The 11,918-nt window shown below is 47.8% G+C and overlaps 1 protein-coding gene across 5 annotated transcripts; it reads right to left on the bottom strand.

Moving 5' to 3' along the window:
• Positions 1-1,031: 1,031 nt before the first annotated feature.
• Positions 1,032-9,560, bottom strand: GJB6 (gap junction protein beta 6). Of its 5 annotated transcripts, XM_050766752.1 has the most exons (4): positions 9,074-9,145; positions 7,966-8,075; positions 6,861-7,022; positions 1,032-2,565 (listed from the first exon to the last, which is right to left on the bottom strand). In XM_050766752.1, the coding sequence occupies exon 4, from the start codon at positions 2,548-2,550 to the stop codon at positions 1,765-1,767; it is 786 nt and encodes a 261-aa protein (XP_050622709.1). In that variant the 5' UTR covers positions 2,551-2,565; positions 6,861-7,022; positions 7,966-8,075; positions 9,074-9,145; the 3' UTR covers positions 1,032-1,764. The 5 variants fall into 5 exon arrangements, with proteins under 5 accessions (XP_050622709.1, XP_050622710.1, XP_050622711.1 ...); XM_050766753.1 differs by lacking the exons at positions 7,966-8,075; positions 9,074-9,145 and adding an exon at positions 9,397-9,560; XM_050766754.1 differs by lacking the exon at positions 7,966-8,075 and having other exon boundaries at positions 9,074-9,096.
• Between the last annotated feature and the right edge of the window lie 2,358 nt (positions 9,561-11,918).

Here is an 11,918-nt window from a genome sequence, read left to right as displayed (position 1 = left end):
CTTTGGGAGGCTGAGGAGGGCGGATCACTTGAGGCCAGGAGTGGAGACCAGCCTGGCCAACATGGTAAAAGCTCATCTCTACTGAAAGCATAAAAATTAGCCAGGTGTGGTGGTGCACGCCTGTAATCCCAGCCACTTGGGAGGCTGAGGCAGGAGAATCGCTTGAACCTGGGAGGCAGAGGTTGCAGTGAGCCAAGATTGTGCCACTGTACTCCAGCCTGGGCTACAGAGTGAGGCTCCATCTCAAAAAATAAAAATAAAAAGAAATCAAATAAAAAGAAAGGAACATCCCAGGAAAAGCAGGGATTATGAATGCCAACTGGATTGTTTTAGTGTGATGATTAAATTGTGATTTTGCTTTAAAAGCTTAGTCCTTGTTTTTATAGATTGGTACTAAAATATTTATGGATGAAATATTTTGGGATTTGCTTTAGACTAAAGAAAATGAGAAGTGTATTTTTGTTTCTCTGGAGCAAGTTTCTGAAGGAGGTCCTGGAGGAATCAACATGCCACACCAAGCCCACATCTGTGTTCACCGTCCGCCGGCTGTCCCCATGGGCGGTGTATCATGCTGTGTCCTTTTATGCAGGGAGTGAGTTCACGGGTGTGCCGTTGCTCCCAGGAGCGATCGGTCTGCACCTGCCTCACCCACACCCACACTAACGGTATCTGTGTCCAATCTGGAAATCCTTGGGGGGAAAGAGGTTTCCCACCTCTGGGTGCTAAACTGTGGGTGCTTTTCTCAGTCACCACGGGATGAAGGCTTAAGACTTCCCTAACCTCCTCTATTTCCAGGATGAACTGACCCTGAGGACATCATTCCTGGTGTCGTGCAAGTGGCCTGCTCCAAGCTGAATGCCCCGTAGGCTGCTAAACTTAGCCTCTGCCCATTTGCAGTGAGGATGCAAGAATCCCTGTTGAGGTCCCAGGCCCCTCCACCCACAGTAACTGGTCGCCTTCCCAGCAAAAGCACCCAGCCCACGAGGGTTGGCAGCAAGCTGCCCAGATGCAACAGAAACCACAAGGCATGCGAAGGCTTAAGCAGTGGGGCCGAGCTTTATTGAGGTAATCACATTCACTTTCAGTTGCTCGCAGTGATCGGCAAATAGGTGAGTTAAAAAAGCTCTCTGATTCCGTACTGTTCCATCTACCTTCAGAAAGCAGTAAAAATAAATTGTGCAATGAACACTTTCCACCTTAAGCATATCATGACAGTTCACAAATTTGCCAACAGACAATGCAAAACAATATTTACAAGATAGACCCTTTGTAAGTTCCAAATTTAGATACTTGTGGTGTAATTCTAAAACTAACACCTCATGTTTTCCAGGTAAGGAAGACCAGTCATTATAAAAATACTTTATATAAATTCAAAGTCAGAACTAAAAGCATCCAAGCCTATAAAAATATCTTTTCCTAATAAAAGTATCGATTTCTAGATAAATGTTCTTTATCAACAACAGTTACATAAATTTTCAGGAAGTACCCACTTTGTCAGAGTCCACTTAAAAGGAACCTGTCAAAGTGACTGCAATGCTCCTCTGTCAAGCAGTTTCTTGTTTTCAGAGATGGACCACATATTTGATCACGTTGTGTATGAATGGCGCAAGTATCCTACAAAAAGTTAACTCAAGTGTCTATTTATTATGAAAGTCATTTTTAAAGACAAACTCTTCAGGCTAGAGAAGGAACTTTCAGGTTGGTGGTGCTTCTGGAGAAGACAAAAGTCTCCTTATGACGCAGCTACATTTTACCTTGAAATGTTTAGCTTGGGAAACCTGTGATTGCATTTTGACCACTATCTGAAATCAGCTCATTCATTTCATTCTGCTTACTCTCCTTTAGGGCATGGTTGGGGTGATTTCTTTGTGTCTGTGCTCTCCTTGATCTCCTAAAACACACTTTTAGCAGCAGGTAGCACAACTCTGCCACGTTAAGCAGCATGCAAATCACAGATGCAGAAATCATAAAAATGGTAAACACAGTCTTCTCTGTTGGCCTAGAAATAAAGCAGTCAACAAGGTTGGGGCAGGGATCAATCCCACATTTCAACACCCAGGGCAGGTGGTACCCATTGTAAAGGAAGTAAAACACATACATAAAGGCCGCTTCGAAGATGATTCGGAAAAAGATGCTGCTGGTGTACGTCCACCACAGCGACCCCTCTATCCGAACCTTCTGCTTTTTAATGTCCTCTATGTCTTTGAACTCATTCCTCTTGTCTCCTCGCCTGAACTTGCGCGTGGTTTCGTGCCTGTAGTAGGCCACGTGCATGGCCACCAGCAGCGCGGGGGTGGAGACGAAGATCAGCTGGAGGGCCCACAGCCGGATGTGGGACACCGGGAAAAAGTGGTCATAGCACACGTTTTTGCATCCCGGTTGCAGTGTGTTGCAGACAAAGTCCTCCTGCTCGTCGCCCCACACTTCGTGAGCGGCCACCACGAGGATCATGACTCGAAAGATGAAGATGACCGTGACCCACACCTTCCCGATGCTGGTGGAGTGTTTGTTGACACCCCCAATCAAAGTGTGCAGGGCCCCCCAGTCCATTGTGCCAGTTTATCCCTAAACAGACAAAAGCGGGCAAAGGTTTATTAGTGGAAGAGGCCCTGGGAAAGTGACACAGTGATATTACAGACTGAAGCCAACTTTATTTTAAGGTAGGCTGTGGTATTTTACAACTTCAACTCCCTGCCCTGCTAGTCTGAGGCTTTCTGAAAAGGAATGCCCACCCTAAAAACATTGTCATGCTTGGCCAGATGCGGTGGCTCACGCCTGGAATCCCAGCACTTTGGGAGGCCGAGGTGGGTGGATCACGAGGTCAGGAGATTTAGACCATCCTGGCTAACAAGGTGAAACCCTGTGTCTACTAAAAATACAATAAAAATTTAGCCGGGCATGGTGGCGGGCACCTGTAGTCCCAGCTACTTGGGAGGCTGAGGCAGGAGAATGGGGTGAACCAGGGAGGTGGAGCTTGCAGTGAGCTGAGATCACGTCAGTGCACTCCAGCCTGGGCGACAGAGAGAGATTCTGAGATTCTGTCTCACCAAAGAAAAAAAAAAAAAAAAAAATCTCATGTTTTTGGTCAGAAATAACTTTTCAGAGGAGGGAGTTCAGATCATCTTGATTCAACTGAATTCAGATCATATATTAGATTGCTGTTTGCATTAATCCAGGAACACAGGTAAACGAATTCATTTCCAAGCTCCCTTTTAATCCCTTTCTGAGCTGTTACACCATTTGGCTTTATCCAAGGGCTACTCACCGAGCTTCCACAGTAGATTTTATTTGTTAAATAGCTTATTCAGGGAAAACAAAACTTCCATTGGAATGACATAATCTAGTTTACCCAACAGACTAAGAAGGGAAAAAACAAAATACTTACTAGCTTATTTATACAATATATTTATACTTAATTCTAGCTTGAATAACATCATCTGCCATACTCATGTGTTCTTAGGAAATCTAATATTGTCAACTACTGAGAAAGCCTCTTCTAAAAGAGACTCACAATCTTTTATAAAGATTGCTCCATTGTTCTCCAACATATCTTCAGTATAACCAAGCCCACGTTGGCTCTGCCTCCCCAGCGGGTCCTGTTTGTGCCAGGGGCGGCCGAGGAGGGGATCTGCTGCCCCTGCCACCCAGGGCCTCCTTCCCCGTTAATGCACTGATTCTACATCCCAAGAGAAAAAGGACTTCTTTACAGCTATGGACACTTTTGCTATAATTCAAACAGTTGCCTTCTTATCCTACACTGCCACAGAAGACTATAGAACTGGTCAGTATTCTCCTTTGAAAAAGAAAAGGAGGTATCACGGACCCTTTGAAAATTTTCAGAAAGTAAGAGACCTCTCCCCAGAGGAATTCACTCAGGCATTTTTTTACAGGCTGCCAGGGCATGAGGGAGTCACCAAAGTCCTTCTGTTCACCGGTCTTAGACTTTCTTGTCCCTGAATGGGTGAGGGACACCTGTCAGCCTCCCCCTCTCATGCCAGCCCCCTGGACCTCACACTCTGGCCCACACACCTGCCCCTCTGCATTATGCTGGCTGCTCCTGGAAGCAGTTGGGGGAATGGAGGCAGCCTCTCCCCACCCAGGAGTGCCTTGGCCTCGGAGTGGGGTGCTACTGTGTGCCCCAAGGCAGCATCTTTTGGGAAAGTGACACAGTGATATTACAGACTGAAGCCAACTTTATTTTGAGGTAGGCTGTGATATTTTATAACTTCAACTCCCTGCCCTGCTAGTCTGAGGTTTTCTGAAAAGGAATGCCCACCCTAAAAACATTCTCATGCTTGGCCGGGTGCGGTCAGCAGACCTGTCGGAAAAGTCCGACTCCTAGTTCCGTTGGCTTTCTGAGAAATTGTTTTTTTTGCCCTTGGCTGCGTTATTAATATTAAGCAACAATTCTCCATTCCCCCCTCCCCAGCCCCCAGCAACCACTATTCTACTTTCCGTGTCTGTGATTTTGACTGCTCTACCGACCTCATAGAAGTAGAAAGCCACAGCACTTGTCTTTTGGGACTGGGTTATTTCACTCAGCATCGTGTCCTCGAGGTTCATCCACGTTGCAGCGAGTGACAGGATTTCCTTATTTGGGAGGCTGAATGCTATTCCACCGTATAGACGCTCCCCATTTTGTTTACTCATTCACCCATCGATGGACACTGGGTTGCTTCTGCCTTTCGGCGGTTGTAACACTACTGTGAGTAAGGTGTACTCATACTTTCTTCAAGACCCTGCTTTCAAGTCTTTTAGGTGTCTCGATGTGAGATTGCTGGATCTCATGGTTATTCTATTTTTAATTCTTTAAGCATTTCTCTTATTTTAAAAATCAAGGTAGTTGCCCTCCTCCAGGAATTGGGCCCCTCTTTTCATTCTGAATAATAATATTCTCTTCTCCTGTGGAAATGCTGGTACTAAAAATCGGCAATGCACCTATGCGTTTAAAGGAAGAAAAGTAAAGGCGATGCCGAGCTTGCTGAGAAAAATGAGGTTAAACCCAATACAAGCGTGTCTAGGCCCCCAGTCACTCAGGACAGTCTCCTGGTTCACAGCGTCCTCCTGCAAGAGCCACAAAGGCCCTGCTATTCGTAACAGCAGAAGTGATCCAAGGGAGGGGCTGTGTCCTCTCTCCAAACCTGCCCGGTCCTGAGTGGGCTGCCCCTAGGCGCTCAGTGCCCCTGAGCTGGTGTTTCCCAATCGAGACAGTGAGAGAGTGGCTCTTTCCATTCTTTTCCTGGTTGTGTCACTCCTGAGGGGCTCACCAACCAGCCCTCGAGATCTGCCCTGCGTATCATTCTCTGCAGGCCAACAGCCAGGGAGAGGAGAGCTCCCCTTGCAAGTGTCAAGAGACAGGCCAGGGTGATGGGCCAGTTGAGGGTTACCAAGCACCAAATTTCCAGCACATTGCTGCCATCACTGGCCAGTCCTGGCTGCCCCAGGAGACGCTCCGACTCATGGAGCTGTGGGAGGATGGTGGTAAATGCAGGAGACTCAGCAAGTTTTAAGGAAGACTCAACTCCACTGGCTGCTCCTGTCCTGACTTTCATGGGTGGACAGGGTGAGTGGACAGACTGCAGAGGGGCCCAGAGGAAGGATGTTGGGGGTTGGGGGTGGCAAAGAAAGCGCCAGCCCCCAGGCTCTCCCTTGTAAAAACACGTAACCACAGGGCATAATCTTTCACAAATCCTCTTGGTTGGAGAAGATTTGAAGGTTATTTCAATTTGTGAAGTTGTCACTAATTTCAAATTACTTTCCAAAATCATGACATCCACTGGGACCCAGCTGCAGCTGTAGTAAACAAAGTACCTCTTTCCTCTCCTGCTTCTGGAGGGCTGGAGCCAATGGGAGGAGCTTTTTCAATACAAAGTAAAATATTAACCCTTTCTTCGGAAACCAGAGAGGTTCATTTTAACTGATACCTCTCTGGTTGTCTTTTAAGGAAAGAATAGATATGCTTACCTTCTGCAGTCTTCAACTTCTAAGAATGTGGTGACATTTAAACTTAAAAAGGTAAACTGTGTTCGGTTTTGTGGTAAATCTATTCATAGTGAACAACTTAATGCTGTATTCTTGATACTAAAGCTCCAGTTTGAAATATCTAGCTCTAAAAATAAGTAAACCATTGATTTTACTTTTGAGGATCCACACAGCATTATGAAGATAGATTATTCTTTCCTTTTACAACTCAAATAATTAAGATCGACTGGCATTTGATTGCAGTAATGAAATTTCTTGATTGTTTTAAAACTTCTTACTTGGGAAATTAATCACAACTAGCTTATTTAGCGATGCCATTATAATTTCACTAATGACAGAACCAAAACTAAAGCCCCCAAAGTTGGAGTGTTACCCCTCAGCATATTTTTCTAGATAGCTCGTTCCACTTTCAATGTCATTTAGCAAAAAAAAAAAAAAAAAAAAAAAAAAAAAAAAAAAAAAATTTTTTTTTTTTTTTGGGACAGAGTCTTGCTCTGTCGCCCAGGGTGGAGTGCAATGGCGCAATCTCAGCTCACTACAACATCTACCTCCTGGGTTCAAGTGATTCTTGTGCTTCAGCCTCCTGAATAGCTGGGACTACAGGCACATGCCACCACACCTGGTTAATTAATTTTTTTTTTTTTTAGTAGAGACGGGGTTTTGCCATCTTGGTCAGGCTGGTCTTGAACTCCTGACTTCAGCCTCGGCCTCCTAAAGTGTTGGGATTACAGGCGTGAGCCATCACGCTCGGCCATCTAGGGAATAGTTGATAGATCTGAGAACAGCAACATGTGCCTCCCAATTTTGAAGGTAGCTTTGGATACTCGGGGAGTCTGCATAGATTAAAGGAAAACAATGTCAAAGCAAAACAAGCAAACCTGAGTCCTGTTTCCAACGACTGCCAGCGTTTCAGACTCGAAGAATGAGGGCAAGGTCCCTCTGCGAGGGTGTCAGAGCTCCTTCTCCTACCCCACTGGAGTGCCAGTGGGGCACAGTGATGATACGAATGTCAGTCTTTGCTTGGTCAGTGAAGATGTCGCCTGTTGAGGGAAAAATAGTAGTTGTTGCCATATTCCTTCAACTCCCCCCTACTCGCCGCAGTGTGTCCCCTGAATAAACTTTGTGGGTATTTTTCTTCATTCCCAGAGCTGTTATGAGGTAAGTTCAGAAATTGCCAGCTTCCTGATGCTCTGTACTTTGCACACATAAAATAATCCAAGGTGCTCTTTAGTAGGATCTTCTCCCTATCAAAATAACGGTAACACCCAATCTGAGGCCTCAAGCCCACTCCTTGAGAAATACAAAAAGGGACAGGGGAGAGTTTGAGACACTGGCTACTCCCTGATCCCCAAATCAGTGGTTTTAAAAAAATCTCCAGGCTCTTTCTTTAATCAAGAAGAATAGATTTCTTTTGTCTCTAGAAATCTCAGGTCATCCAAGGGACAACCTGATAGTTGATTTTTAAATTTAGTGACAAAAAACTTCAGCAGCTGTCCTGATAAAGTAACAGCTAGTGATAACAATGGGTCTAGGATTCATATATTTCAAAATTAACTCACTAAAAGTGAAACATTTCTGTCTATGGAGTCCAGATGTAAAAATGGACAACTCATGGAATTATGTATGTTTCTTACATCATTTAAGAATTCAAAGAGTTAAAAATTAATTTCCATTAAGTTAAACTTTCTTTCTCTGGGTCTTGTTAGCAATATATGTTTGTTCATTCAAGCAAACCTGTGTCCTTTCCAAACATTTAAGCTCAACTAGATTTAAATGACCCTGGGAATAAAAATGGAGCAGGCCCTCTGGGGTTCCAGGTCTACGCTCATGCACTAAGCAACTAAAACAGAAATCATAACCTATGGCAGGTGGCCATTGGAAGGTTATGCCCTCACAGGCCAAGCAGCTTGGGTCAGAAATTACTTTCCCACAATTTTATCCCATTTAATATTTAAACTAATGTATGCAAACTGCTCACAGCACCTGGAATATTCAAACTGAATTAAAGATGCATGAAGAGGGCGTGTAAGTTAGAATTTTACTTTCGCCATACTGAAATTGTTTAGCCAGATCTTCTGCACTTCTTTTCCTTCCTAACACTCAGAATTCAGAAGAGAAAACATAAGAAAAAAAGCATAAAGTCATCATTACCTGTATCAGAATTTGTTTAAAAAACAACCAGAGGGGCAGGTGAACGGGCCAGCGTCTTCCAGGCTTTAATCACTGCAGTGGCAGTGAGGTGCCCTCCACACCCCCAGTTATGTGACAGGCTAGAGCCCTGGTGTTCTGTCCTCAACACCCCCCTCCCCTCCTTGGCAGGCTTCAAGCAACACCCCCAAAGACGCTGCTGGATCCAAACAACAGACAAAGCTCTCCACAGGAGCAGTTCTGAGCAGCACCCTGCAATTCTAAGGAGACTGCATGGGGGCAGGACATTTTCTTCTAGAACACTGGTTAGATTCTGCTAGAACTGGGGCGAGAAAAGAGTTGTATGGCATAAAATCTACTTGAGGGAAAAGAACAACCTGGCATGGTTAAATTAGACACTAAACAGAGTGCATGTCCACCCAGGGACACTGAGGTCGCTGGGCCAGTGTCCCCGCCTGGCTGCAGGTCCCTAGCCCCTCCCGGGGTGCAGAGCTGCGGGCAGGCCACGCTCACCCGGACCGTCCTGCTCCCCAGGAAGGGAGGCCAGCCCTGTTTGCAAAACACAGGATGCCCGTGACACCGGGGACTGGTCTCCTTCACCGACAGGAAGTGCCTGCACGTTTTAACTAAGATGTGTCCCAATTACTTTTAATGACTGTCTTCCACGCTATTGTCACCAGCATTTCACAAGTTTCTCGGAAGCCCATCACGCAGCCCATACCCTGCGGTTCTTCGGGGACTTGTGCATCGGCCCAAGTCGAGGATTTGGCTGAACTGAGACCCGCATCCCAGACCTGGGGCTTTCTTCTTCCCAAATCCAAGGGGACACGCCGGTGACCCACAAAAGCTTAGAAAATCCAACACGCGGCAAATGAAACGGGGGAAAGGGGCACCGGCCCCCACTCTGGCCTCTTAGACACACGATCCGAAACCTTCATCAAACCTGTTGTGCAAGTCAGAGGGGACCACGCTGGGGTAAAAGTCAAACCAGTCCATCCTCGCTCCTCTGCGGACAGAGACGGGGCCCCCGGGCCGGGGCCGGGCGCTGCGGGCGGGAGGGTGCGGATGGAGGCAGGTGGGGGCCCGGCGGCCCCGCGCGCGGCCCGACCCCCGCCCCTGTGGGCTCCGGAACCCGACAGGAGCGACGGGGAGGTGGGACCAGCCGCCGACCTCGCCCGCTTTGGCTTCCCGGAGGAAATTCCTCCCCCGCGGGGCCCAGGTGGCGCCGCCGCTCCCCCCGCACGACCCCCGGTCCGCGCCGTTTACCTGCTCGGCGGCCCTGGCGCGGGCTCTGCGCGGGGCGGCGCCCTCCGCTCCGGCGGGGCAGGCGGGTCGGGCTCGGGCGCCGCCGGCTGTCGCGCTCTCCTCGGCCGCGGGTGAAGACCGCGGCTCCCACCTGCCGCGCCTTTTAACCGCGCCCCACCCCGCCTCTGCCCTGACGCGGCTCGGGCGGGCTACGGGAGGCGAGCGCTGTCACTCCGCGAGCCCCGCGCCCCACCTGCCCTGGGCGCCCTAGGCGCTGGGCGCGGACCGTCCCCCGCGGGAGCAAGGGGTGCAGGGCAGGGGCTGTACCCCGGGGCCGGGTGCGCAGAGCGGGGACCCTTTTCCCGTGGCGGGGGGCGCAGGATGGGGGACCCCTAAGAGGTGCGCAGGGGCCCTCTTTCCGGCCCTTGGAGGGGACGGGGTACCAGGGATGTAGGGGGCTCTCCCTCCGGGGCGCAGCCCCTCTGCGCGGGTGCAGGTGTGGGGCGCCTGCCCAGGCCCTCGAGGGAGCCCTTCCTCCCTAGCGCACCCGTGGCGAGCAGTGTGAGGGGCAGGCTGTGAATTAAAGATGCATGAAGGACACATCCTCGGTCTTTCTGGGCACTCCAGCCTTCTCCTAGCCCGCGGGGTGCACAGCCCTCTCCTATAGCAGCCTGGAGGTTCTTTATTAATTAATGACCACTTAGAGGGTTGTTTTTATTAATTACCTCCATCCTTTGAAGCCTCCTCCGGGGAAGCGGAGCGGGCCTTCCTCGGGACAGTGCACCAGGAGAGACCCCATTGCCTCCCCGCCTTTCAGTCAAGACTAGAAAGCCCAGGGCCAGTACAGGGAGTGGTGCAAGGGCCGGTGGGGTGGAAACGTGGGAAGCTATTTAGGGACCTGGCTTTACAGGTTCAAACCTGTCATGCATCGGACAAAAGATGTGTGCCTTGCTTATTCTACGAAATTGTTTGGTAATTAAATGTCCCCACCTAAACCATATGCCACTTGTTGGGTCATATTCTCCCATGAAACAAGATGTCTGTTAAAGGTCGTGGAAGTTGAGCCAAGACTTATAAAAGTCCACCTTCCAAAATATTTTATTTGAGGAGAACGAGGTTCTTAGAGAATTTGCCCGAGTCAAGTTTTTAAAACTCTGGGGAAGTCCTGGAAATGGCCTTGAACCTGGAGGGTGGAGAGACACAGAAATCTCTAGGCCTTTTTTTTTTTTTTTTTTTTTTTTTTTTTTTTTTTTTTTTTTTTGACGAAGTCTGGCTCTGTTGCCCAGGCTGGAGTGTGGTGGTGTGATCTCAGCTCATTGCAACCTCTGCCTCCCTGGTTCAAGTGATTCTCCCGCCTCAGCTTTCCCAGTAGCTGGGATGACAGGCACCCACCACCACGCCTGGCAAGGTTTTGTATTTTTGATACAGCTGGGTTTCTCCATGTTGGCCAGGCTGGTCTCGAACTCCTGACCTCAGGTGATCCACTTTCCTCAGCCTCCCAAAGTGCTGGGATTACAGGCCTGAGCCACCGCACTGAGCATCTCTAGGCTTTTTTTGTTAGACATCCATCCTCATACTGCCCAGATGTGCCCTGTGCAGTGCATCTTGGGTGTTCTCTCCTGCCCCACACAATTTAACCGCGGTGGACTTCCCAGTCTCCTCTCCATTCCTCTCCCAAACAGATGCTTCAGCCAGGATCAGCTGTTTGCACAGTAAAATAATTTTTCTAAGCAGATTGTAAACTTCTTTGGGGATTATAAACAGTTTAAGCTTTTTCTTCTTCTTCTTCTTTTGCATTTCTACAATACTAAGTACTTTGCTCATAGTATGTGCTGCTCCATGAGTATTTGAATATTGCTTGGCAAAGCTGAACTAGCATAGCAGATAGTCCTGGAAATAGCTTTTGTGTTTTCTAAAGCATGCCCTGTTCTCAATCCTGCACCTGGTTCCATGCAGTACTGTGTCTGAGCATTGACATTCTGGACCAGTGGAAATTGTTCTAGGACTGGTGCAGGATAGAAGTTTCAAACCAAAGTTGTTGCAGATAATGTGTTGCATTTGCTCAGGTGTCTAAAATAAACCATCTCATCACTGTGTAAAATATCTCTTTTTCTGTTCAGATTATCTATATTAGTCTGCATAGCCTTAACACTGAACACTGACCTTCAGTTTTTGCCACTCATCAGATAGTCTTGTTGCAGCAGAAATTAAATGTGGACTGTATAAAACTTAAGGACTTGATAGGATGCTCATTTGAAAACTGAAAATTAGTTGTCTTAGTCCATTTGTGTTGCTATAACAGAATACCATAGACTGATAATTGATAAAGAAAAGAAATTTATTTTTCACAGTTCTAGAGGCTGGGAAGTCTGATATTGAGATGCTGGCATCCAGCTGGGGTTTTCTTGCTGTGTCTTCCCATGGCGGAGGTGGAAGGGCAAAAGAATGAGAGGGATAGGGAAAGAAAAGAGAGGTGGGAGTGGAGAGAGGGTAAGGGGGTCAAACTCATTGTTTTTTCAGCAACCCACTCCCAAGATAACTAA

Source organism: Macaca thibetana, chromosome 17 (genome assembly GCF_024542745.1).
Source record: "Macaca thibetana thibetana isolate TM-01 chromosome 17, ASM2454274v1, whole genome shotgun sequence".
Taxonomy (NCBI): Eukaryota; Metazoa; Chordata; class Mammalia; order Primates; family Cercopithecidae; genus Macaca; species Macaca thibetana.
Note: the sequence above shows the minus strand (reverse complement) of the source record. Positions and strands in the feature narration are given on the sequence as shown.

Bases quoted from the DNA above. Each gene is read 5' to 3' on its own strand.
- GJB6 (XM_050766753.1), bottom strand. From the start codon at position 2,550: ATGGACTGGGGGGCCCTGCACACTTTGATTGGGGGTGTCAACAAACAC.